This window comes from Mesocricetus auratus, unplaced genomic scaffold (assembly GCF_017639785.1).
Source record: "Mesocricetus auratus isolate SY011 unplaced genomic scaffold, BCM_Maur_2.0 Super-Scaffold_100010, whole genome shotgun sequence".
Classification (NCBI taxonomy): domain Eukaryota; kingdom Metazoa; phylum Chordata; class Mammalia; order Rodentia; family Cricetidae; genus Mesocricetus; species Mesocricetus auratus.
The window spans coordinates 84,645,390-84,672,524 of NW_024429194.1; the positions used below are offsets into that span (position 1 = coordinate 84,645,390).

A 27,135-nucleotide genomic window follows, 5' to 3' on the forward strand; every position below is an offset into this window, starting at 1 on the left:
CCAACTGTGTATCTTTTCTTTAAAAAAAAGATTTATTATGTATACAGCATTCAGCCTGCATGCATGCCTGCACGCCGGAAGAGGGCACCAGATCTCATTACAGAGGAATTGAACTCAGGAAGAGCAGCCAGTGCTCTTAACCTATGAGCCCTCTCTCCAGGGCCCCCAGCTGTGTATCTTGAGGCAGGGTCTGTCACTGGAGCCCAGCGCTTGCTGACTCACCCAGTCCAGTTAGCTTGCTCCGGGGAATCCCTGTGTCCACCACACCTGCCTGGGGGCTGGGGATGTGAACGCTGGTCCTGACCCTGGTCCACGCGCTTTACCCACTGGGCCATCTCCCCAGCTCCACAGTGAGCTCGGTTCCCCTGTCCCACTCCCGCTCCTCCCCTCAGTTAAATGAGGGAACTCTCCACAACATTTGTAAATTTTATTTAAATGTTTTTGAGCTGCTGGGTGGTGGTAGCAAACATCTTTAATCCCAGCACTCTGGAGGCAGACGTAGATGTAGGTGTGAATCTCTTGAGTTCTAAGACAGCTGGGTCTATGGAGAGAGTTCCAGGACCATGTAACCAAGGCTACACAGAGAAACCCATCTCAAAAGGAAAAAAGAAATACTTTTGAGGCCAGCACGATGACGAACCTGTGTGTTTGTGTTGTTATTGTTATCTATGTAGCTGTAACATAAGCTAATAAAAGACCCAGAGACTGATATTGGGGTTCAAACTGCAAGCTGAAGGTCAGAAAAGCAAAATAGTGGGCCACAGTTCTTGTCACCACCTGTGGCTGAATGGGCTGATCCTGCTGCCTCTCGTCAGCGTGGCTGGAGAATCCTGAGACTGAATGTCTTCCTGTTCTCCTTGATACCGAGCTATCTTCAGTGTGGCTGGACAATGAACGCCTCCTACTCTACTGAAGACCCAGCTTCTATCTTTTATACCCTTCTAGTGCTGGGATTAAAGGAGTGTGATCTGAGCCGGGCGTTGGTGGCACACGCCTTTAATCCTAGCATTTGGGAGGCAGAGGCCGGCCTGGTCTACCCAGCGAGTTCCAGGACAGCCTCCAAAACAATACAAAGAAACCCTGTCTCCAAAAACCAAAAGAAAAAAAAATGTGATCTGTTACTCTTTTAGACTGATTCAATCCCGTGTATCCCTGGGTGGCCTTGAATTCAGAGAGATCCCTCTACCTCTTAATCCTGAGTCCTAGGACTAAAGGTGTGTGCCACTACCTGGTAACTTCTGGCTGCTGGGATTAAAGATGTGTGTCTGGCTGACTTTGCTTTCTGAATCCTCGGGATAGCTTTAATAAATCATAAATAATATCTCACCACATGTAGCTCTGGTTGTTTTGGAACTCCCTCTACATACTGAGCCCTGGGATTTTTTTTTTTTTTTTTTTTTTTGGTTTTTCGAGGCAGGGTTTCTCTGTATTGTTTTGGAGGCTTTCCTGGAACTCGCTTTGTAGACCAGGATGGCCTCGAACTCACAAAGATCCGCCTGCCTCTGCCTCCCGAGTGCTGGGATTAAAGGCGTGCGCCACCAACACCCGGCGAGCCCTGGGATTAAAGATGCCTACTGCCATGCCTGGTGTTTTCTCTTTTCTTTGTTTGCTTGCTTTGTTTTTACTTTTAGTTTTTTAGGCAGGGTCACGGAAGTCCAAGCTAGCCTCATACTCCTGGGTTGTCCAATCATATGTGTCACAGGCACATAAGAGCCATTCCAACAGTAGGGGCTGTTGCGGAAGGGTACGCCAGGACACCACCCAGATTTCCAGCTGATGCCACTGGATAGATGAGGGGTCAGGAGCAGGATGGAGAGTACAGGAAAAGGGTCTCAGAGGGAGGCTGAGTTCCACAATGGTCCTGTGGCATCTGAGGAGACCTTGCCGCCTTGGGGCCCTTCCAACAAGCAGCTGGACAGTGAGCTGGTGCTCGGCAGAGAGAACACCCTGGAGGTGCAACCAGGCATCTCCACAGGCAGAACAGACAGATCCCTGAGGAGAAAATGAGGCCAGGAGGACAGTGAGGAAGAGGGAAGGGGCAGAGGAGATGAGACAGATGAGTCACGGAGGTGAAGGGAAGAAGCCACAGGAAGAGACGCGTGACCATGTAGCCCACATCAAAGAGGGAGGAGGCAGGGGTGGGGGGATGGGGGAGGTGGGGCGGGGGTAGAAGGGTCAAAGTGTTTACAAACTCCAGGCAAGTTCAGAATGCTGGAATCTCCACCACCAGCACACCACCTCTGGATGGTTCCGCCCACCACCTCTGGAGGGTTCCGCCCACTACCCTGGAGGGTTCCGCCCACCACCCCTGGAGGGTTGCAATTCAAAAACCCCATTTGACAGTTGAGGATTCAGGAGAAAGGTTTGAGCAAGGACTGGTGGGTGCTGAGAGGCTGGAAGAGGACAACTGAGGTGCCAAGGGTGAAGACATCTTGTCCGGATTTCTTTCAGGAAACTATCCTTTCTCTTCCTTGGCTGGTATAAACTGAACGCTGACTGACCTAAACATTTAAATTGATCTGAAATTCCACTCAAACCTCCCAGATTTGTTCAAGGATGTTTGTCATACCTACTTACTGGAAGCCAATGAGATCCAGGCTCAAGGGTTTGTTCATTCTTTTTTGTTTTGTTTTGTTTTGTGTTTGTTTTACGAGACAGGGTTTCTCTGTATTGTTTTGGAGGCTGTCCTGGAACTCGGTCTGTAGACCAGGCTGGCCTCGAACTCACAGAGATCCTCCTGCCTCTGCCTCCCGAGTGCTGGGATTAAAGGCGTGCGCCACCACCGCCCAGCTAGAGCTTTGTTTTTTTTTTTTAAATAATCTTACGTGTATTAAGTGTTTTCCTGCATGTAGGGACACTTGCACACTTGTACTAGTGCACACAAATGCCAAAGGAGAGCACCAGGCCCTCTGAACCTGGAGTTTACAAGCAGTTGTGGTGATTTGTGGGTGCCGGGTATCAAACCCAGGTCCTCAGGAGAGCAGCCAGTGCTCTTCACCCCTGAGCTCTCTCTCCAGTCCCTGACTTGCTTGTTTTGAGAAGGATCTAATAATGTAGGCTTGGCTAGTCTAGAACTCAGTATGTAGATCAAACTCCCTCTGCCTCCCAAATGCTGGGATTATTGGAATGCACCTCCATTCCCAGCTCAAACCCAAGACTGTGTTCATGTGCCCACATGTGTGCACACAAGAAAATTGGCTCACATCTGTGTGTGCACGCTGAGGTTGACATCCAGTGTCTCCCTCCATCCCTCTCCACCGTATGCTAGAAGACAGGGTCTCCCACCGAACCTGGATCTCACCAATGAGCTAGACTACCAGGTCAGCAAGTGCCAGGGACCCTCCTGTCTCTGCCTCACCAGGGCTGCGATTAGAGGTGTGTGCTACCGTGCCCATTTTTATTTATTTTTTAATGTGGTCCTGATCTTGGGTCCCACCGCTGAGTTTCAAGCATTTTACCAACTAAACTGTCTCCTGAGTCCCCGGGCTCTAAAGGAAAGGCCTGTTTCTTCTGTGCTGAGTCTGAAGGAAGAAGGTGGTGAAGATTGGATGTGCTTGTTACCATCTCAAAAGCCTAAGGACTAACTCTGCAGGGACCCAGAAGCTGGAAAGTAGGTTCAGGGAGTTACAGAGCTACAGGACACCGTGGCAACCACCTGTATGTACCCCAAGCAGCATGGAAGCAGACATCGACACGCCAGCAAATTCCTTCGCAGCCTTTGTAGTTTGGTTTGGCTTTTCTGTCGTTCAGTAAAAACAAAGTGTATCCATCCCTTTACAAGTCTAATTGAACTTAGTCCAATTAAAGTGCCTCATAGCTCAGCAGCTTACATCGAGCGAGCTCAGGCGGCTGGATCGGGGTACAGCTTGGGGTTGCCCATGCAGTCTTGTTTTTTTTTGTTTGTTTGTTTGTTTTTGTTGTTTTGGTTTGGTTTATTGATGGGGAGGATTGGCATGGTTTACTTTGTACACCAGACTAGCATCATGCTCAAAGATACCCACCAACTTCGGCCTCTCAAGTGCTGAGATTAAAGGTGTGTGGCACCACTACCAGTCCATACATTTTATAATAGAAAGGGATTAACTCCTTACTATAAATGAATATATTGGAATTTATCAAAGTAACTGATGCGAGAGGGCCAGACCTAGACAGGACCTCTTACCAACTTGGGCTTTGGTTATACATTTGTAGGAGCAGCGAGGGGCTCCTGAAGATCTCTGGGGGTGACAGGCTTTCAAGATCTCAGGTTTCTGCTGCTCTGAGCCCAGACCTCGCTAGAAGTGGCTTGTTTTGTTTTGCTGTTTGTTTGGTTTTTCAAGGCAGGGTTTCTCCTTTGTAGCTTTGGAGTCTATCCTGGAACTCACTGAGATCTGCCTGCTTCTGCCTCCCAAGTGCTGGGATTAAAGATGTTCATCACCACACCAGGATAAAAAAATAAAATCTTTTTTTTTTTTTTTTTTGGTTTTTTCGAGACAGGGTTTCTCTGTATTGTTTTGGAGCCTGTCCTGGAACTCGCTCTGTAGACCAGGCTGGCCTCGAACTCCCAGAGATCCACCTGCCTCTGCCTCCCGAGTGCTGGGATTAAAGGTGTGCGCCACCAACGCCCGGCAAAAAAAATAAATAAATAAAATAAAATCTTAAACAACAGGCTGGGCAGTGGTGGTGCACTTGGGAGGCAGAGGCAGGTGATCTCTGTGAGTTCAAGGCCAACCAGTTCTACAAAGAGTTCCAGGACAGCCAGGACTACAAAATAAGATCCTGTCTCAAAAAAAGAAAACCACTTATTTATGTTTGTGTTGGGGTGTTTTTCTGTTTATCCACAGGCCAGAAGAGGGTATCAGGTCCCCTGGAGCTGGAGTTACAAGTATTTGTGGCGTGCCTGATATGGGTGCTAGAACCAAACTCTGGCCTATTATCAAGACCAGCAAGAGTTCTTAATTTCTGAGCTATCTCTCCAGCCTCAGAATTTATATTTTTATGCTTAATTATGTATATGTGTGTTGTGTAGGGGTTTATGCACATGCATGAAAACCTTAGGAAGCCAATAGCCTTGGATCCCACAGAGCTGGTCACATCCACTGGATATGGGTGCTGGGAACCAAACTTGGGTCCCCTGCAAGAACAATACTTACTCCTTATGAGTTTCCTCTCAGTCCCTTGGCAGTGGGTTTTTTATTGTTTTGTTTTCTGAGACAGGGTTTCTCTGAAGCTTTGGAGTCTGTCCTGGAACTTGCTCTGTAGACCAGGGTGGCTTTGAACTCACAGAGATCTGCCTGTCTCTGTCTCCTGAGTGCTGGGATTAAAGGATTAAAGGCGTGTGCCACCACCTCCCACTTGGCAGTTTTAATTATAAATCTGACAGCTGTTATCAACGTGGCTCTCAGCTGTCCCCTTTGGATGAAGGTTTACAGATATCATTAATTCTCTTTCTGCACTAAAGCACTGTGTGCCTCATGTTTAGAACAGTCCCTGGGCAGGAGTCATGGAGCCTGCTGGTACCCACACCCACCCAGACAGTTATCGCTGAAGACACAGCACCTTGTACTTTCTGGCACGTGATACCTGCACCCCAGCCCTCACCTCACCACCCAGAGTTTGCACTACCCTGTCTGCTCTTTGCACTCTCCTCTCTGTGTCCCCCCATGACTGCCAGCCTCTGAACAGCAGAGACTGTCCTGAGTCCCCTGACCAGGACCCATGCCTGGCTTGGCTAGCAGCTTTAGCTAAGTCACGGTACCTATCCTCTCCTTGTCTCTTCCCATCTTCCTCCTCTGCCTGCCAGCATGCAGAAGTGCAGTCCTGCAGCGACGTCAGTCTCTGACCACAGGTGAACTTGAACTTGCCACGGGCCGCACTGATGGGATGTCTATGCTTCACTTTCTACTTTCGTCAAATGGGCACGATGGAGCTGATTTTTCAGTCTAGAATTTGGCTGAAAAAACTTAGTTATTTAAGAATTAATGCCTACAAATATATGTACTATTTGTAAATATTGATGCTACACACTAGAATTGTTAAAACTTAATGGCAAGTGGGTCGTTGTCGCCCTCTTCTGGCCAGACGTGGTGTCTTCATCTTCATTTCTTGGGTTCTACAGAATTCACTTTCCACCCTACCCCAAGCACCTACTCGGCTCCTTCTGGACTTCAGGAATGTGGCCAGGAACCACACTCTGGGCAGTTTGGTCTCAGATCAAGCCACTAGCACTGCTGTCACCCTCTGGCTTCTGGATCTTTTGTCTGATGTGGCGGTTACACAGTTGCCCCACAAAGGACCCAGGCAGCACCTAAGAATCTGATCCACCATCTCTGAGATTGTCTTTAGGACCCAGCTAGGGACAAGAGGCTTTGTGCTCCAAGGTCTCAGGGACTGTTGCAGCACCCAAAGACAGAGATGGTCACCCCCCCAGGTCCAGAACTTAAGCAACCATGTGATCATGGCTGAGGCATTTAGAACCCCTGATAGACAACGGGTATGAGGGGTACCCAAAGGTACTGATGCTCCAAGCAGAACTGTGGGAGTAACCACCAATGCCCTTACCCCGATCCCTATAGGGTCCTCCAGACCCCAGAAGAAGGTGCCACCAGTTTTAGAATACAGGCTTCCTTCTTCCTCCCACTGAACAGAGGCCTACTATCTATAATCCCATCCACAGGTAGGATACACAAGCCCAAGTTGGGGATAACCACATCCCTAAGTGAAAGGACTGGATACAGTTACCTTCTCCCCATACATCCAGTCCTGTAAGGGCCTCATGCTCCATAGGTCTTGACATCAAGACCAGAGCTGTCTGCTCATACCCATCTCTTCCCTGGAGCACCTACAAACTGGCCACACACACATACACACCCTCCAGACTTCGCAGCTGTTTTTATTATTAATATTATCTTCTCCTTTAAGCATCCCTTTAAGGGTGAAATGAAATTCAACCATTTACAGAGAAAATGATTTCAGAATGTACATATTGATTTTCCTTTACAAAAAAAATAATAGTATTATTATTATTATTACTGGTGTCCTTAAATTACACATTTCCCAGGGCCCTACCTTCTGCTTGGATGAGTCCTGTCTTCTCACCCTGAATCTCACCTTTGTCTGCAAAGCTTTATCATGCCTGAGCCCCTGTAACCCCTGTGACCCCAGGTGAACAAGGTCAGCAGGATGCCTGGAATGAACAGGCCTCCTTGGGTCTAGAGGTCACAGGTCAGTGGTTCCTGGAGAATGTGCCCACATTCAAATCCGTTTCCCTTCATATTGGGGTATGGTCCTGGGTCCTGTGCCCCTCAAATCCCAGTGTATGCTATAGTTAGATGTGAAACTTTTTAGCCCTCGCCTTTCACAGGTAATCTCTCTCAGCCCATGACCAGGCCTCTTCCTGTCTGGTTGAAACTGTTACATTATTTCCCCCCTGCTTGTCTGAGAGAGGCCAGTCCAGCAGATCTGTGCTTTCCCAGTGTCCCTGAACTGGTCACCTGTGGGCACGAGCCCTGAAATGCCTGAAATGGGGGTGTCTGAAGCAGCTGAGGTTACCGGGACTGTGGGGTGAGGATGTCATTTGAGACGGCATCACACCGGGGCACCCACAGGCGTCTCAGAAGCGCAGATGGACCCATAAGTCGCTGGGACACCCTGACTTCTGGGGCCACCTCTCAGTCCCAAGAGGAATCAGGGGAGGGCTGTTCTTTGAAAGGGAGATACCACAGGGGGAGGGGTGTCCCCTCAGTGGGAGGAGAGGAGCCATGGAGTCTCTCAGCCTGCTTTCTGCCTGTTCACCAGAGCTGCCCCAACACCATGCCTACCACCTGATAACCTGCTCCAGACAGAGATACCTCGAAGGAAACCTCTCGGGAAGCCTCCAGTAAGATCATCCAGGAGGTGCTGCAGTAAAAAAGAGGCTGAGGGAGTGCTGGGCGCTCACAGCAGCATATCCCTCTAGCTAGCAAGATTCTATTCCTCAGTCTGAAAAAACAGACAGACAGACAGACAGACAGACCCTGTATTCCCTTTAGCCTTGCTTTCAAGGTTCCCCAAGGACTTCCTGCCTCAGGCATCCTAAGGAGCCACAGGAGACAAAACTACAGGCTCCAGGTCCTAGGGAAGGGGACAGCCAAGCCTATACTCCTACACCCACATGTGAGCATCATCTTAGTACATGGACACATGGACATGTGGACACAGACATGTGCAATACACACCAAGCATGCACCCATGCCCATAAATACACACACACACACAAACACGGACCATTCCACAGACAGCCCTGCATTTTGCATCAAGGGAACATCAGGGGCCCCAGGGAGAGGCACTCATTCTTCCGGTACACCGCTAAGTCCTTACTGGACCTCAACCATGGGGCAGGCAGGGAGAGAGCAGGGTCCCATGTTGAGCACTCATTTGTACCCCTCCCACAAAGGTGTTGCTGGTAATACAGAACTTTCAAACTGAGGCAGGCACATAGCAGCCCAGCTCAAAACTACATTTCCCAGTTTTCCTTGCAACTACTTGTAGCCATGCAGCTAAGTCCTGACCAATAAGATGCAATCAGAAGCAACATATCTGACTCCTGCCCTTCATAGGAAAGAGTTCACCCTTCCTCAGTCTTACCATGTGGGCAGGCACAGCCACTCTATCCACACCTGGAAGTTGTATGGGAGGCTAAGTGGACTGTCTTACAGGCTCTGGGATGGTGGTAGAATGGGACCAGATGCCAGCAGAGAGTGATGAGAAGAGAGAGAGAGAGAGAGAGAGAGAGAGAGAGAGAGAGAGAGAGAGAGAGAGAGAGAGAGAGAGAGACGCCTCCTTTCCCTGTCTCACATACTATCCCAGCTGTCCACACAGTCTCCAGCTCCTGTCCACCCTGAGAACTGGACTCTAGAGTCCTTTGCAAGCAGCTGAGCTGGCATCCCATGAGACAGCAATAGGAAAAGTGAAAAAGCCATCAAGGCTGGATTTGGAACCAAGAGGAAGGGTCCTCAGGCTCCCAGCATGTCTGCTTACAGAGGCACGGCTCTGACACTGACAGCCACCGCTCCATCCTCCTGGCCCACGGTGACCACATTCCTTGGGTCCAGCACTTCTGAGGAAGCTCCAAAGTGCTCTCTCTCCTGGGTGCCATTTTCTATTGCTTCCCTAGCTTCTTGGCCAAGATTAAGAGTGATACACTTTTTTTTTGTCCCTCCCTACTAAGCAACTCTTCTTGCTTCTGGATCCAAATGCATTTATTTACAGTATCCTGGGAACCCCTGGTATGGTATACACCCTTTTCCATTGCAGGTCAATAATCCAAGAAGTCAAAGGCCGGCTGCTCTCAACTAGACTGAAATTCCACAGCTCTCACAATCCCAGAAAACTATCTTATGCTCTCCAGGGACACCTCTTGCCCATAGCACTCTTAGGGACAGAATACTGCACAAATGCCTGAGCTTGCTTTTTACTGGAAAAAGTTACTTTTCCTTTTCTGTTTTGGGCTAAAAGGCCTGACCCTTAATTCCAGAAGGTTTGAGCAGAGAGAACCGCCTACAAGGACTCCTGGCTTTCTCAAGAGCCTCCAGGGACTCAAGGAGGCCAAAGATAACACTGGGGTAGCCATTACCCCAGCCTGCCCAGCCCTAGCCCTCCACTGTTTCCAACCGGCCCCTGGCAGGTGACTTTCCCTCGGAGCCCAGGTTCCGGGGACCACCCTCCGCAGTGCTCTTTGGCTCCCGGTAGGGGTTGTCCAACAGGTAGCGGAATTTGTTATAGTTCTTGAGTAGGTATTTGGGAGCATACATGTGCTCACTGGGGTCTGCGGGAGGGTACTCCTGCTGCGTGCCGTCGAACCAGCCCCCAGTACGAATCAGGCTCCGGATGTAATTGAGGTCTCTCTTGTCTTCATAGTCACCCCAGCGTGGGAAGTCGCCATTCTGAGCCGACACAAGCTTGAAGTAGATGCCCTCGGGTGTGAAGCACCAGGAGCAATGCCAGCCCGCAAAGTGCAGGGGGCTGCCGAGGGACCACTGCACTAGGATATGGCCTGTGCGGTTCTCATACTGTCGGAAGTTGGGCATCGTATAGTATTGGCGGCGGCGCAGGCGGATGCCATCCAGTTCATACACGGCCTGCAACATGTCCACAGTGCAGCCCGACACCACCTCCAGTGTGCCTGGTTGCTTCCAGAAGAAGCCGTACAGGGACTTGCGCATGTGGAAGGCAAAGGGCTCTGTCCAGCCGTCATAGAGCTTGAGAAACAGCACACCATCACGCGCAGGGATCTCGTCTGCATCGTCGATGATGAAGACGTCATCAGGCCGCAGGTTGCGCAGGCGGGAGACACCGTCTTGGGTGAGGAAAGTGCGCAAGTAGTCGTCTGCAATCCAGCCATCCTGCCGGCCACCGGGTGGGAAGTGGTCCAGGAAGACGTAGAGCACCTTGTGTCGGATGTACTCGAAGGTGCCATTGGTCAGCATCTCTCGGAACTTGAGTGGCCGTGGCTCCCCGTAGGCGGTGAAGTTCGACTCACACACCACGAAAGCGTCCACCACATCGCCCAGCTCGTGGAAACGCACGTCCAACAGGTCGAACTCGTGGTTGATATTAATGGCATTGATAACCCGCCTCGGCACCTCCCTGGGTACCAGGCGCTCCTTGGTGGGCAAGTTGGAATACTGCACCACGGTGGGCACCCCGCAGCTGGGTCCGTGCCAGCCTGGCAAGCACACACACTCAACCCACTTGCGCCTAGTGCCTCGGCTACCCAGGCGCTCTGGTGTACTCAACACGTGCCGCATGGGCTTCCGTGCAGGGCCCCGGGCCGAGGAGCCCTCAGCCACCTCGGGCTTCTCTTCTCTGCGTCCTGAAGGTTTCTCCAGCATCTTGGTACCTGGTTTGAAGCAAACACCACCGGCTTTGGTGCGCACAAAATACTCGGTGGTGTCTTCAGACAACACGAAGTCCATCCGGTGCAATTCCTCGGTGGCCTTGCTGGGAGACAGTGGCTGGAGCAAGGGGGAGTGGGAATAGAGTGGGGTTCGCAACAGGTCGGGGCCACCCGGCTGCGGACTGGCCTGGGGAGTGACAGGAGCATTGTTCCAGAAGAAGCTGGATACAAGGTTAGGACTGAGGGAGGCCAGTTCTCTGGGAAAGGTGACATAGGATAAGGTCTTAAAGAAGTGTAGGAAGGAGATGAGGCACAGGCCAGCCATACAGAACATGAGAAAGAGCTTGTAGCGTCTCATCTTCATCCTGCAGAAAAGGGAAAGAGCAAGAAGTCAGGGCAGCCTGAGGCTCCTGTCCTAGGACAGGAACTTGAGGGGAGTCCTAGCTGCAGCTACCTGTGAGAGTGTTCTGCCTTGCACGGTCACCCCACCTTCTATCCTCATAAATTCCCTGCTTAATCCCAGCACTCGGGAGGCAGAGGCAGGCGGATCTCTGTGAGTTCGAGGCCAGCCTGGTCTACAGAGAGAGTTCCAGGACAAGACCTAGGTAATAGGCACATACCTTTAATCCCAGCACTCGAAATTCTTTCTAAAATAAATAAATAAATAAATAAATAAATAAACAAATAAATAAAAAAGAGGACCCTAAGCCGGGCGTTGGTGGCGCACGCCTTAATCCCAGCACTGGGGAGGCAGAGGCAGGCGGATCTCTGTGAGTTCGAGGCTGGGCTGGACCGACAGCCTCCAAAACAATACAGAGAAAACCCTGTCTCGTAAAAACAAAAACAAAAAAAAACAGGACCCTAAAAGAGATATACATACAAGAGGAAAAAGACAAGATCTCCTGAGTAAACTGGGAGTATATGGGGCAGGAGGAAGGATGGAAGGGGAGAGAAGAGGCAGGGAGTGGGGAAAAATAAATGTATAGCTCAATAAAAAAAAAAAGATCTTTATTTAGATGTAGGGGGAACCCCTCTATTTTCTCAGAATGCAGCCGTCCTAACCCTGATCTGTTAGGATATCAGGAGGGAAGCCAGTCCTATTGAGAAGGCTTGAGTTCTCTGCTGCTGTCTGTTGCACTTAATTCCCCGCTTTTTAATTCTTTAAAAAAATGTTTTAAGTTTCATTTTAAATTCTAACCTCAGTTTGCTTTTAATTCTTTGTTTGTTTTTTTGGTTTTTCGAGACAGGGTTTCTCTGTATTGTTTTGGAGGTTGTCCTGGAACTTGCTCTGTAGACCAGGCTGGCCTCAAACTCACAGAGATCCGCCTGCCTCTGCCTCCCGAGTGCTGGGATTAAAGGCGTGCGCCACCAACGCCCGGCTGCTTTTAATTCTTTAACTGGCAGAGAAAACAAATTCAACGGAAACTCATAGACTGTATCAATGCCACAAATCTCAAAGGAATATATTTTATTTGGTTTTGAAATAGGGTTTCACACTGTAGCCCAATCTGGTCTTGTTTTTTCTTTTTCCTTTTTTTTTTTTTTAATAGTTTTTCAAGGCATGGTTTCTCTGTATAACAGTCCTGGCTGTCCTGAAACTCACTCTGTAGACGAGGCTGCCCTCGAACTCACTGAGATCCACCTGTCTCCGGATTAAAGAGGTGCACCACCCCTGTCTGGCCCAGCCTTGAATTTGAGGCAATCCTCTTCCTCAGCCTCCTCTAGTACAGGAGTGAGTCACCAGATCCCAGCAATCTTATCGTTTTTAAAGTGTAGTCATGCTGGGTGTGGTAGTGCACACCTTTAAACCCAGTATAGGAAAGTCAAGGCTACTGGACCCTGACTCAAAAAACAAAATAGCCAGGTATGGTGACCCATGCCTTAAACTCCAACACTCAGGAGGCAGCTGATCAACATTGTGAGTTTCAGGACAGGTAAGGCTACATACACAGTGAGACCCTGTCTCAAACAAGCAAGCAAGCAGCCAGGCCTGCACTCAGGAAGCAGAAGTGGACAGATGTCTTTGAGTTCAAGGCCAGCCTGGTCTACAGAGCAGTCCCAGGCCAGTCAGTCTTGACACTGTGTCTCAAAAAGAAAACAAAGCAAAGGATGAAACTTAACACGCAACATCATTCAACAAAACCAAAACTAAACAGACTGGTTTCTAGGCATGAACAATTAGAGTCAATTCCTTTGTTCCTGGTTTGGTATTACTCACAAATCTTACCATGGTAGACACTAAGTACAAACCAGTTGTTTTCTTCAATCAATGATGAATTTAAAAGATTTTCATGTTTATAGAAATAGATCTCCCATTTCCTTTTTAATTCCTCAAACACTCCTAGCCTTCTTGTTTCCTTTGTTTTGCTAAATGAATCACTGTACTCACAAATGATGTGGCACCTAACCACTTGCTATTCATTGATAGCATTCAATTTCTCAATTAGCTTCTGGCTATGGATAGAAATATTTGTCTGTCTCTCTTTCCCACAATTCAAATAAGCCTTTAACTTTAGGATATCTGTATTTTACAGATACATTTCAAAGATAGGACAGATAACTCCTTGCATGCCTCACCCATATATGTGTGTGTATATATACATACATACACATATATTTTTTATTTTGTTTTTTTGCAAGACATGGTTTCAGTGTGTTGCCTTGGCTGTCCTCAAAGGCCAGGCTGGCCTCTAAAACACAGAGATCCACCTGCCTCTGGCCTCCAAGTGCTGGGATCAAAAGTGAGCACCACCACCACATATCTCTCTACTACTATTCTGCAATTTGTGATGGTAGATTTGTTGCAAAGAGGAAACAGACACCAGCATGCCACTTTGAACTGAACTCCACATTTTATTTGGATTTGATGTTGTTATTTTGGTGGGGTTTGGTGCTGAGACTGCAACCCTGGGCCTCCAGCATGTTAAGCATGCGTGCGTCCCACACCCCTAGCAGAAACTATTTCTTCCAGAGCATTAGACTGTGGACAAGCTTAGGGGCTGGGACACAAACCTGGCCTTTGGCATCTTGGGCCTTTCCTTAAAAACATTCCTGTCGGGGCAGAGGATGTAGCTCATTAGTAGTTGCTTGAGCATGCAAGGCCTGTGACCAAACTTCAGTAACTCAGGAAAAGCAAACATTCCTTTCTGCAGCTTGTTCTCATGGTTTGGGTTCTTTGCCCGGTCATCTGCCCCCACTCTACTGTCCTCACACTTCCTGAAGGCAGCAGGGTGGAACAGAAAGGTACGCTCTTGGTCCTTAGCAAGCCCCTCGACATTCTGACCGCCTTCATAACTGGGACCTGGGCACAGCGTTTCTAGTGCACAGTGGGTATGCAGTAAGTTTTCAATTGTTCAAATGCTCCAGGCTGGAAGCTTCTAGCAGGATCTTCTCTTAGCTATGCCCAATCTAGAGTCCAAGAGCCATCTCAGGACCTGGGGTGCTGCAGGGACCTGCTCAGGGTTACATGGTTGGCAGGAGAGTGGAAGCTGGCCTCAGGGACATTCCCCTAGGGGGGTCCCTGAGCAAGCATGCAATAGTCCAGCTGCTAGTCCTGAGAGGCAGGTCAAGGCTTGTACTGGAGACAGAGGTCTGCTTCTGTCTCCAGGTGAAATGCTTGCACCCTCAGGTGCAAAAGTGGGGCCTGACCTCAGCTAAATAGCAGCTATGCCTGAGCAGAATTGGGGTCACCCTCACTGGTTTGGAGAAGCTCATTTCTGCACAGTACATTGCTGTCCCAGTCTGAAGAAGCAAAAGGCTTATGAGATGAGTAGCAATAGTCTGTCCCCTTTTTTTTTTTCCCGAGACAGGGTTTCTCTGTGGCTTTGGAGGCTGTCCTGGAACTCACTCTGTAGACCAGGCTGGCCTCGAACTCCCAGAGATCCGCCTGCCTCTGCCTCCCGAGTGCTGGGATTAAAGGCGTGCGCCACCAACACCTGGCCCAATAGTCTGTCCCTTTTGTTTGTTTTGGGCTCCTTTCTCTGTCACATAGTGAGGTGGCTTGTCTGGGGGAAACCTTTAAACAAGCATGCTTGGGTCTAGAGGAGGGGGAGCCACACCCCCAACTCCAAAGACTACTTTTAATTGACGTGAGACAACACAAAACAGTCCAACGTCACACTTAAAAGACACCTGAATCCCTGTAAATCCAGTAAGCTGAGAACAAAAAAGGTTTAGAGATAGGGAATTTCTGACCCCTGGCTATAGACAGAGGATAGATCCGGGAGGGAGCTGTGCACCAGCCATGGGGGGTGTATGCAGGGTGTGTGCATGCCACAGCTGGGCTTGCCCCCCTTCCTACCAAGACTCACTTCTAGCTCCCACTTTGCAACAAACTTACAGATCCATCAACAGTAACTTAAAGACAGGATCTTTCTTCAGGGACAGACAAAAACAAACAGGGCTTAGAGGGTAGAAAATTTTGGGAAAGCTTGAACAGAGGGAATGGGTAAATCTCTTTCCATTTCCCTATCGCTTGCAGTATTTGTAAAGGTCCCAGATAACATTGGGATCTAGGATGCTGTAGGCAGCTGTTTGGATTGGCTATCAAAAGGATATTGAGGTCAAATTTTACTGCAAAATGAATAAATGTGAGGTCAGGTGCCAGGTGGAGAGGCTGGAGGTTTTCTAAAAGACATCCCAAGGGATAATGAGAGAATATGAAAGACACCATTCCCATGGATGAGGAGGGGGAAGGGAAAATGTCACTATAGCCTGGTGTAGTGCTCTGGTCCTCCCTGAATACTGGGACCCGAACTCCTTCCACAAGTGGTTCTGCGGTGTAGCTCGAATTCTAATTGGTCTTAAAAACCCCAGCCGGGAGGTGGTGGTGCACACCTTTAATCCTAGCACTCGGGAGGCAGTGGCAGGTGGATCTCTGTGAGTTTGAGGCCAGCCTGGTCTACAAAGAGAATTTCAGGACAAGTCAAGACTATTACAGAGAAACCGTCTCAAAGCAAAAAAAAAAAAAAAAAAAAAAAAAAAAAACCCAACCAAACAAAAAACCCGGAGTCAGGTATAGGGGTGAATGCTGACAGATCAGAGAAGCAGAGCAGCCAGCCACCAGTTCTTACTGCTACTGAATCCTCAGACCAAATGGGCGATGCTGTCCCTATGAATCCTCAGACTGAATGTCCTGAGCTCCTGTCTCCTCCCACCTTACACTCCACCCAGCCATATCACTCCTGTCTCCACCTCTATTTTTTTGTTTTGTTAGTTTGTCTGTTTCGTTTTTTGAGACAGGGTTTCTCTGTGGCTTTGGAGGCTGTCCGGGAACTAGCATATCTCCACCTCTAGTGCTGGGAATAAAGGCCTCTGATCCCAAGTGCTGGTATTAAAGGTGAGTTCAGTCTTATGTAGCCCAGCGTGGCCTTGAACTCACAGAGATCTGTCTGCCTCTGTCTCTGGAGTGCTGGGATTAAAGGTGTATGCCATCACTGCCTGGCCTCTCTGGCTAACAAGTATGGCTAGCTCCACACTCTGATCTTCAGGCAAGCTTTATTTACTAAAGCACAGACAAAACACCACATTCACTGGTCATCACCATATTCAAAAGAAGTCAGGGACAGATTCAGAAGCCAGAAGGCCAGAAGACGAGGATGAAAACCGAGCTCTGGGGTGGGGAGTCATATCCACAGGAAAGGCTTGGGGAACAGAGTCACAAAGTCCACAAGTACTTAGAGTTGCTGTAGGATTCTGGGCAGCTCCAAAGGGAAGGTGGGGAAAGAGGGCAGGAAGGCGCACAATGGTCCAGTTGGGCCTAAGGAAAAGGCCGGATTGCAGCTCCAAGGGTAGGGGGATGGGGTCAGGTGAAGAGGGCCAGGTATAGCCTAAAGACATTGGCTGGGTGTACCTCTTCCTCCAAGAGTACCAGAGGGGAGATAGATGTTCAATGCTCACTTCTTTGGACTCATGGAAGCTTACCTAATTTCCGCTGGTAGATGGGGTGCTGAGCGATCAGGGAGCTGGAAGGTGATTCTGTTGGGGGTGGACCTGAGATGAGGGTCAGGGTCCCAGTGTGGCTCAGACCCCAAGGGGAAGTACAGGCACCAGCAGAGCCTATCCAAGTCTCGGCATCAATGTAAGTGTTACAGCTTGGAGGGGAGAGCTATCCTGACAGTCAGGAGTCTAGGGGTACCACAGCTTGGAGGGGAGAGCTATCCTGACAGTCAGGAGTCTAGGGGTACCACAGCTTGGAGGGGAGAGCTATCCTGACAGTCAGGAGTCTAGGGGTACCACAGCTTGGAGGGGAGAGCTATCCTGACAGTCAGGAGTCTAGGGGTACCACAGCTTGGAGGGGAGAGCTATCCTGTCAGTCAGGAGTCTAGGGGTACCACAAAGCTGCACTGCACACAAACCTCAAACAGATTTATTGGGAACGACACAGAGGGTGATTGCCTCTGCTGGGGCAAAGAAGACTCAAAGAACTGAGCAGGAGACAGGCTTTACACAGGGTTTCTTGGGTGGGGGGGGCTTTCCAGGGTGACCTGGCCACTCTTGCACCTTGAGGGACTGGAAATGGTGTTACCATACCCCAGCAGCCAGCTTGACCTGGGAGCCTCAGAGTAGCTGGGTCAGTTTAACCTCATGAGTCCACTTGATAGATCAAGTTTGCTGCTGGGAATTATGGGACTGAGCAAGGAGTCCCTTCCATTTACCAGGCTGAACCAAAGACCATAGAGAACATTCGAATCCATAGAGAACATTCAAGACCATATTTTGTTTGTTTGTTTGGTTTTTCGAGACAGAATTTCTCTGTATTGTTTTGGAGGCTGTCCTGGAACTTGCTCTGTAGACCAGGCTAGCCTCGAACTCACAGAGATCTGCCTGCCTCTGCCTCCCGAGTGCTGGGATTAAAGGCGTGCGCCACCAACACCTGGCTCAAGACCATATTTTGCTGAACTTTTACATGCACGGCTTCATGCGTTTCATGATCCAACTCTTTTTTTAATCTTTACTTTGGTCACTACCTCAAATACACTTTTTGGACTAAAGCAGCATATATGTAAAATGGGATAAGCAAGCATTTGCCCTCCAGGCCTCAATTAAGTCTCTCAGTCTTTCAAGAAGTCACCATGACCACGGTTCTTACAGATGGAGAAACAGACTTGGAAGGATGACAAGACTTTCCCCGAAACACCACGACAGGTCAACCTATCTCAACACTGGGTCTTGTTTGATGTTTCTACCTCTGTTACCAAGCTTCACTGAGGCGTGATATCTCACACCCACTACTGTTCTGGGCATGCTACGTGAACAGCCTCACACAATCTCAACACAAAGCAGGTGCCTGTGTCTCCCCCATTGTGTAGAGGAGGAAACTCTAGCCAGAGAGATGAACTAACTTGTACACTGTCAAGCACAACAGGTCAACGCCATACTTGTTTCAGAAGGGCCAACGATGGCATTTCAGCCAGTAGGAAAGCTCTCTTGAGCACTTTCTATCTGTCAAATTGAATCCAAGTAGGATGACACAGTCCACCCACAGAACACACAGTAGGCAGCCAGCCATGGTCACCTTAGCCTGTATCTCTATGTGCTGACACCTGGCCAAGCTCCGAGGACCCTCAGAGGCAAACCTTGCTGGTGTGGGATGATTCACACAAAGTTGTGCAGGAGAGAGTTTTGGCCAGGGAAGTAACAAAGCAGAAGGACTGATGGGTACAGGCACAGATTCATGGGATGGCCAGACAGGCTCCCTGAGAAGGGACCCGATGGGTCAAACGACTGAGTCACTGGATTAGGGAACACCTCTGGACATCGAGAGTATTTCTGGAGGCAATGGAAAGGGAGTGGGAAGGCTGAGGCAAGAAGGGTACCCCCCTTATGGGGGAGGACACTCTCCAATGGGAAGGGGGTCGAGAGGGAACAAAATGTCAGAGCGGGAGCAAGCTTGGTCCTCCCTTCTCCTCTTGCTGACCTCGGGCTCCAGGCCTTAGATCAACAGCTTCCTACGTTCCCCATCTTCTGGCTTCAGACTGAGAACCTCACCACTGGCTTTGTGCTTCTGTGGCTTAGGCTAAACCACCGGATGCCTCCCTGGGGTCAGTGAACTGAGGGAAAATGAAAGCAGGACCTAGCCAGATCATGAAGGGCTCAAGGCCATGGTCAGGAGTGTAGATCAGGCTGGCAAGATGGTTCAGAAGGTAAACGAGCTTGTCACCAAGCCTAATGGCCTGGGTACAATCACTGGAATCCATATGGTAGGAGAACCAACCCCTGCAAGTTGTCCTCTGACTGACCCCCACCCCATAAATTGATTTCTAAGGGACAGATGGGTGACTCTGACATGGGTGGCAAGGAGCTGTCAACTCTGGGAGACATGCCGATTACCTGGATGGGAAATGGACTAGCTTTGGGTGGCAGTCACCCTGCATCATTGTCCATATGAGGCTGGGGAGTGACCTGGGCTGAGGCATCCAGTAGCATGTCTGAAAGCTCCTTGCTCTCATTTTCCTCAGATTGGAGCTCCAGATATGGAGCTCACACAACTGCCAGAAAGGGGGGGGGCTATAGGAAGAGTTATGGACACTGCCCTACTCCTACCTTGATTCCCAGGAGGCACCCGGTTTGAGGCCCTTTGGGAACCCAGGATCTCCGGAACTACTGATGAAGGACTTGACCTCTTGAGAGCTGAGCCACTGTCCTTGAGGCTCAGGCAGGTGGCTCTCTGAGGACAAAGCCCTTTGGGCCCTTCTTCTGCCAAGGCTGATCCCACAGCTCAGAGGCTACACTTAAGTCCCACTGAAGCCAGGAAAATTCACCAGCAACTCTCCAGGGGCTCCAGGAAACATTCTCAGGTGGTCACTGTCACTCACACAGGTGCAGATCCAAACCCCAGCCCAATCCAAACCCCAGCTGTTTCATAACGTGCATAGCCTCGGGCAACGTCCATCTGCTTGTCTGTAGCTTCACTGTCTCGTTGGAGTTGCACAGAAATCCACACAAAGGGCCTAGCACAGTGCAAGTGCTCTATCCATCATAGCTTTTTTTTTTTTTTTTGAGACAGGGTCTTTCTGTATTGCTTTGGAGGGTGGCCTGGAACTCACAGAGATCCGCCTGCCTCTGCCTCCCGAGTGCTGGGATTAAAGGGGTGCGCCACCTTCTTAACCCATGATTTGTCCCCAATCTGGCAGATAGACTGCCTTTGGGAGGAAGTAGGAATAGAACTCCTGGCAGGTGCTGTCCTATCTTAAAGCAGCAAAAACAGAGTTTGGGGCTCTGCCATGGAAGCCAGGCAAAGTCTTAGCCTGCAGAGACAGGTGTGTGTGAGCTTGGGAATGGCACTATGCCCCAAGAGAGTCACACTACCAGCGGCACCCTGCCCCTGGGACTGGGCCTCCTGGCTAAGTAGGTAAAAGGGTGAAGATGAGCTTGGTTTAGACTGAGGCTAAGCCAAGGTGTCAGTGGGACAGTGGAAAGTCTTTCTCTCCCTCTTCTACCGCCCCCTTCCCTCTTATACCCTTGTACTGGGATCTTATTGGAAGGTGACAGGAAGAAGAAATCTAAGAAGCCAGAGCCCCATGTCTGTGAGTCCGGGTTCTTCAGACAGATGGATAGATCAATAACAGAGAGAGAGAGAGAGAGAGAGAGAGAGAGAGAGAGAGAGAGAGAGAGAGAGAGAGAGAGAGAGAGAGGATTTATTGGGAGAATTGGCTCACATGTTTTTGGATGTTCATCGGTGCAATAACAGGTCTCTGTCAGACAGAGAACCCAGAGGGCAGCTGGGCAATCCATTCCAAGCATAAGGGTTTCAGGACCAGGGAAACCTGGTGTGTTTCCTCCACAGACAACCTCTAGACACTTGCAAGTCCTGCATGGCCAGGTGTTTTCTTAATCTTGTTAGGGTAACACACCCCAAATTAGCCATCACAATGACCTAGCCATGACCTCAGAGTCAGGCTCAGCTTGAGTCTGGCTAGTTCCCTCTGGAGGTTGTGAGCAGATTCATGCTCTAGGGCACAGCCAAACACTTGATAGGTGTCACTGAGGTGACTGAGGTGCCCATGGAGCTCTCCGTGGTCCTGAGCTGGCCTGAGCTGATCAAGGTCCTAATTGGGACCTGGATGCCCCTGGGCTGGCCTTGTCCTGGCTCCTGCTAACTGGCCTCTGCTATAGTTCAGCTGGTTCATGACCTAACAGTCATTCCCCTGTATGATACCCAATGGCTCTGTCTCCTTCTCCCTCTTGATGCCTGGTCTCTGGTGTCCTCAGCTCTGGGCTAGCAATGAGGTCTCCAGTTCTTCCAATTGGAAGAAGGGGCCAGATTTCACCATAGCAGAGAAATGGGCAGGCCAACAGCCACAGGCAGTATTGGGGTATGCATGAAGTGGAATATGGATATACCCCAGGTTACCTCAGACTCCATCTGCAAAACCCAGCTCAGAGATACCTTCAGGAGTGAACTCCCAACACCTCCATCAGCTCGGTCCATCTGCTCTAAAGAGTACCTTGACTTCGAGCTGAGATCTACCTTTGTGCCTTCCTTCCATCCTATTCTGGGCTTGCACAAGGTCCCCCAGCACTCTGCCCAGTTCTGGGAGTAGAACAGGGGGTACCTGCAACCAATGTCCGGCAGCCCCTGAGGCACAAGGCATACCGCCTGTGACCTCAAGGAGCTTCTCCACCTCTTTGTGCCTTGATTTCTCCTTTCGTTGGTCTATGGAAAGGGCTGAGAAGTCTGCCTAGGCATACAGTAGACACTCAGTGAGTACTGGCTTTCACAGTTACCATTAAGTCTGGAAATTTAGTGCTGTGAGTTAACGGTGTGCTCTCAGGCAAGTTTTCTTTGCTTTTCTGAGTCTGTCTTCTCGACCGACCGAGAAGAGGTTGTCCTCGTTGTAGTCCTGGTGGCCACCTGAAGAAGCCCTGGTATGGAAGCATTCTCCAAGGAGCTTGGTGCTAGAGAATGCTCTGTAAATGCTCACTTTGTTGTGTCTCCCGCCAGACAATGGGACACAAATGTCCCACTTAGCATGCCTTGGTAAATAACTAGGCCAAACAAGGGCTGCTTAATACTGGAGACTGACACCATCACCCTGCAAGGTCATTTGAGTGACTTGTGAGCTTTCAGGACCTGGGGCCAGACCTTTAGGCATCTCTGGTCTTTCCTCTCAGCTCTAAAAGGTCCTCGAGTGGGAGTGGGAATGCTGCCCAATGTGTGGCGAGATGGCTCAATGGATAGTGTCTGCTGCAGAGCATGAGGACACAACTTTTTTGTTTTTGTTTTTCTAGACAGGGTTTCTCTGTATTGTTTTGGTGGCTGTCCTGGAACTCACTCTGTAGACCAGGCTGGCCTCGAACTCACAGATATACACCTGCCTCTGCCTCCAGAGAGCTGGGATTAAAGACATGCGCCACCAACGCCCGGTTGAGGACGCAACTTTGATCCCCAGCATCTATGTAAAAAAATGGACACTGCTATATATGTCTGTAACCCTGGAACTGTTAGGGGAGAGTCGGGTGGTTCTCAAAGCAAGCTCAACAGCCTGCATAGCCAATCAGCAAACTCCAGGTTTAACGAGAGACTGTAGCTGAACAGATAAGGTGGGGGGTAACTGAAGATGTTGACCTCTGGCTTCTATATGCACACATATATATGTACATGCACACATACTCACGCATGTAACACATACACACCCCACATACATATAAATAAATAAGGATGCTGCCCAAGCTTTCAGCTTAGGCCAATGCCCTGCCGATGTGCCTTGGTCTCCACTCATCTAATTAGCATCAAATCCCTTGAAAGTCCTTTGTGTTCCTGGAAATTCTTCCTAATTCATGGAAATCAGGCTCCCTGGAGCTTCCATGACTAATTCCTGTTCCTATTTTGGGAGTAAAGTAGAGGAAGTCACTGTCTCAGGGCTCAAAAGAAAGTGAACATCTTCCCTGGTCTCTGAGAACACATAGGGATCCTCCTGACTTGAAACTTAATGATCCCACGTGTGACAACAGGCGGAGCAGGTAGTAACAGACAACAGTAGACTCCTTTTACTTCCCATTCATTAACCACTCCCCTGATAATTGGGCTGGACTCCACAGAGGTCATAGCTATATATAGTGATACAGTGTTGGGGGATATTTGATCACCCTGTGAACCCCAATTTGCATTTGTGTTAATTAAATAAAGTTAACTTTGGGTCATCAGGCTGCATTAGCAACTGGTTGACAGAAACTAATCAAAGAGCATCCGAGGGCATCGGGATAGAGACGCAGGAAGTAGGTGGGGGTTGGAGTGGCACAGCCACTGTGCCAAAGTTAAAACAACATGTGTTACCCAGTATGGCAGGACCACCCAGACAGTGGAGTCACCCCATCCTGGCTCTTCCACTGTTGCAGTTAGCACAGAAGCATTCACAGCGGGTGGTTGCTACTTGCAGGAACTCCAGAAGGCAGGACAAGCAACCTGGCACTTGGAAATTTATGCCAGGGGCTTGAGTCCCCCCACCCCACCCCCTGGACAAACTACTGAGAAGTCAGTGGGTTTGGTGAGATATCTAGGAAGTTCTTTAGTAGAGAGTTAAAAGAAAAATCTGCTGGTCAGCGGTGGCGCACGCCTTTAATACCAGCACTTGCGAGGCAGAGGCAGGCGGATCTCTGTGAGTTCGAGGCCAGCCTGGTCTACAGAGCTAGTTCCAGGACAGCCTCCAAAACAATGCAGAGAAACCCTGTCTCGAAAAACCAATATATATATATATACTTTAGAAAGACCTACTAATAAAAACAAGAAAAATACTCAGGCACAGACAGAGGGATTTAGAGCAGAACTATCTGCACCATGGCATTATGAAACTGAAGAGGAGCGGGCTAAGGTTATTAGAACACCAACCTTAATTTATCCTGTTATCATATGAGAACAATCACCAGATGGTACTTACCCCCACGGTTAATTGGAATGCTGCAGAAATGTTAGATTTGAAGAGATTTCAGGAAGCAGTTGCTTCATATGGTATGCATTCACCTTTGTGAAAAAGATGTGAAAGACCCCTACCTAGGACCCCCTAGGAAAAGAAAAGCAAGGCCAGGCCGTTGCCTAATGAAAAAACCCAGACCAGGTGCCTCGCCCAACTAGCAGGATGTCAAACAGGATCTGTGGTCACCAGACCAGTCATGGGTCCCAATGGATAATAATTGCTGAAGCGTGCCAGGGTCTTTTATGTGACAATACCAGGACACCTAGTCCTTGGCAACTACCCCTGCCCCCAGTTGTGTCTATGATCACCATAGTAGTCATGGGATCCGGATAATAATTGCTGAAGCGTGCCGGGGTCTTTCATAAAGTAATACCAGGAAACTTAGTCCGTGGGAACTACCCCTGCCCCCAAGATGAGCCAATGAAATGCCTGTTACTTATGTAACCATTAAAACTCTATAAATATTGTACTCCCTACAAGCCTGGTATGCTCTGCACCCGAGTTGCAGTAGCATCCGCAGGCGCCTGTGTACTCAATAAATCACCTCTTGCATTTGCAGCCAGTGGTCTGGCCCCGGTTCTTGGGCAGAGGGTTCGGTTCAGTGCCCTGCGCTTTGATGCCGAGGTCTTTCATATGTAAAATAACAAAGCTATTTCACAAGACTGGAAAGACATAGTTACAGCAGTACTGGAAGCCAGTCCGCAGTCTCAGTGAAGATAGATAATAGTGTCTCTGAATTTGCCAAATACAAATGGACTGGACATTGTGAATGTAATCCTTACTTGATAGTTGTTTATTGTATATAGTTTTATTGTGTTAAAGTTAAAACCTCTCATTTTTATTTAGACAATACCCGATAATTGTTCCTCTTGTATATAGATTTACAGTGTTAGAGTTAAAACCTTCCCTTTTTATTTAGACAAAAAGGGGGAAATGTTGGGGGACATTTGATCACACTGTGAACCCCGAGTTTGCATTTACATTAATTAAATAAAATTAACCTTGGGTCAGGAGGCTGCGTTAGCAATGATTTGACAGGAAGTAATCATAAAGCATCCAAGGGCATCCAGGAGAGATGGACACAGGAAGTAGTAGGGTGGGGTTTGGAGTGGCGTAGCTACTGTGCCAAGGTTAAAACAACAATACCGTGTGGCCCATATATCATCCAGGTTCCTAAGTCTTTGTATGGCCAAGCTCTGCTGCTACTTCAAATGCCATAGACGAAGTAGGACCTGGCTCTAGGGCCAACCCACATGTCACGCAAGAGAATGAAACTAACGGAAGCCAAGAATAGCCAGGCATCCTTCAACAGCTAATAGGCAAATCTGAGCACCCATTGGTGGGGTGTAGGCTGGGGTCCTGCCCCAGGATAAACACAAATATCCTGGCTGAGGAAAGGCATGGCTACCAGGTCTAACTCCCCAAAATTATTTCCTGGATTACCCAGAGGGAGAGTCTGTTCCAAAGGAAAAGGTGTAGTCGAGGTTATCAAGGATGCCAGCCTCCTGGGATGCTCTTTGCAAATCCTGTTCACCATGGGACAGCCGCCACTGTGCCTCTATGTGGGTAAAGGCATCAAAGTCTTTATCGTGGTATTGCCTGAGGGTAGGCATTGGATTGATTGAGAGCTGCCAGGAGACTTCCATCCTGGAACCAAGGGAGCTGGGTACCTCTGTGGGATCTGGGCACCATCTCTCCAGAGTACTGGCTGTAGCAAAAACTGCCAGCGATGCACTCCCCATCCCGCTCAGGCCCGGGAAGAGACAGGCTGAACCAGCCCTTCCCCATCTCTACCTGCCCCATATTCCCTATCTGGCACATCAGTTTCTGGTCCTGCAGAAGCCATGGGCAGTGGAGATACAGGCCAATTCTACCAGTGCTGGAGGCCACACAGATTAGTTATCTTCAGCTGGTGGTTGCTCAGCAGTTTTCATGGCAGTGACTATTGAGAGATTGGACTTCCATGACTTACCCATGCTAAAAGTGACAGTTACCAACCACTTACCACAGCCTTAAAATGCATGCCAGGCATCACCCAGGGGCTTTCTACATGGTTTCCCCTCACAGTTATCATCAGAGATAGAGCCTACCGTCCCTTTTTACATACAAGGAGACTGAGGCTCAGAGGGGTAAGGCAGTTGGATTCCCCTGTGCAGACCCTCTGCCCTCCAGGGCTTAAGAGCTATGTGGTTCCCACGTAAGTAACTGGGAAAGTGGCAGGCCTGAGTCACAGGCCCAGGAGGCTGTGAGCAGGGTGAACTTACTCAACTTGTACCTGAGGATGGCCCACATGGCCTGGCTTAGTACTGTTCAACAGCACACCCTGTGACAACGGCAATGTGCCTGGCCTACACTGTCCAACACAATATCTACCAACCACATGTGGTGACTGAGTACTTGAACCTGATTGTAGCAACCGAGGATCAAGCTTTAATTCTTGCATTAGGGGGTTACCATATTGAAGTTTGCAATAGACTGGTCTAGGGAGAATGGAGGCAGGAAGGTGGACTGCACCAGCCCTGCTGGAATGATGGGGCAGATGAGGGGACAGCCAGGCAGGATGAAGAGAAAGACCTGACTGTGGGATGGTTGTGAGCTAATCAGGCCCTAGCAGAGTAGTATCCTATCCTACTAGGTAACTATAGCAGGCATGGACACAGCTTGCCAAGTTGGAGTACTAGGTAATAGTCTGGAGGGGGTGCTCCCCACCTTGGGAGAGCTGCAGAGCTGCAGGCAGGAGCTGGGGAACATCTGGGAGGGCAAAAGAGGGGAGCAGAGCCACAGGGAGGTGGATGTGGGGTGCTAAGTAGTACCCAATATAGAGGTTGGGAGAATAGTGAGGGACCTGGGCACGCGCTCAGCAGATGTGAGGAAGGGAGTGTCCCTGGGTCCTTGCTCTGCACAAAGCCCGTGCTCAGACCCTGCCACCAGAATGCTAGGGCTCTCCATATCCCAGACCCTCGGCAGTCCCTCAGCCATCAAATAACAATAACAAGGTCCATGTCACAGGAGAAACTTCAGGAGTTTTTATTTTTATTTTCACAGCACTAGAAATTGAAGCCAACTGGAGTATGCTAGACAAGTACTCTACATCTCTTTAGCCCCAAACATTTATTAAAGTGCCGGGAATTGCCCGGCAGAACCAGCAGCAGCTGAGCGTGTGAAACCTGATATGGCTACATGTGCTAAATGTCTGGTACAGGCGAGAAGCCAACCCTTCAGAGGCAGAAAGAGACACAGGACAGAGATGGCTCGATGTTTAAGAGCACTTGATGAACCGGGTGGTGGTGGGTCTCACCTTTAATCCCAGCACCCGGGAGGCAGAAGCAGGCGGATCTTAGTGAGTTCAAAGCCAGCTTGGTCTAC

General features: G+C 49.4%; 1 protein-coding gene across 4 annotated transcripts in view; it reads right to left on the reverse strand.

Annotated features, from left to right (window-relative positions):
• Nucleotides 1–6,853: 6,853 nt before the first annotated feature.
• Mgat3 (beta-1,4-mannosyl-glycoprotein 4-beta-N-acetylglucosaminyltransferase) overlaps nt 6,854–27,135 on the reverse strand; it is a 40,190-nt gene continuing 19,908 nt past the window's right edge. For 3 of the 4 annotated variants that reach the window (XM_040754119.1, XM_005066996.4, XM_021225388.2), the window contains one exon: nt 6,854–11,220. In XM_040754119.1, the coding sequence (XP_040610053.1) occupies nt 9,609–11,220 (1,612 nt within the window). In that variant the 3' untranslated portion in view covers nt 6,854–9,608. Of the gene's footprint in view, nt 11,221–20,514; nt 20,655–27,135 lie in introns of those variants that run through there. The other variant, XM_040754120.1, reaches the window with a different exon arrangement.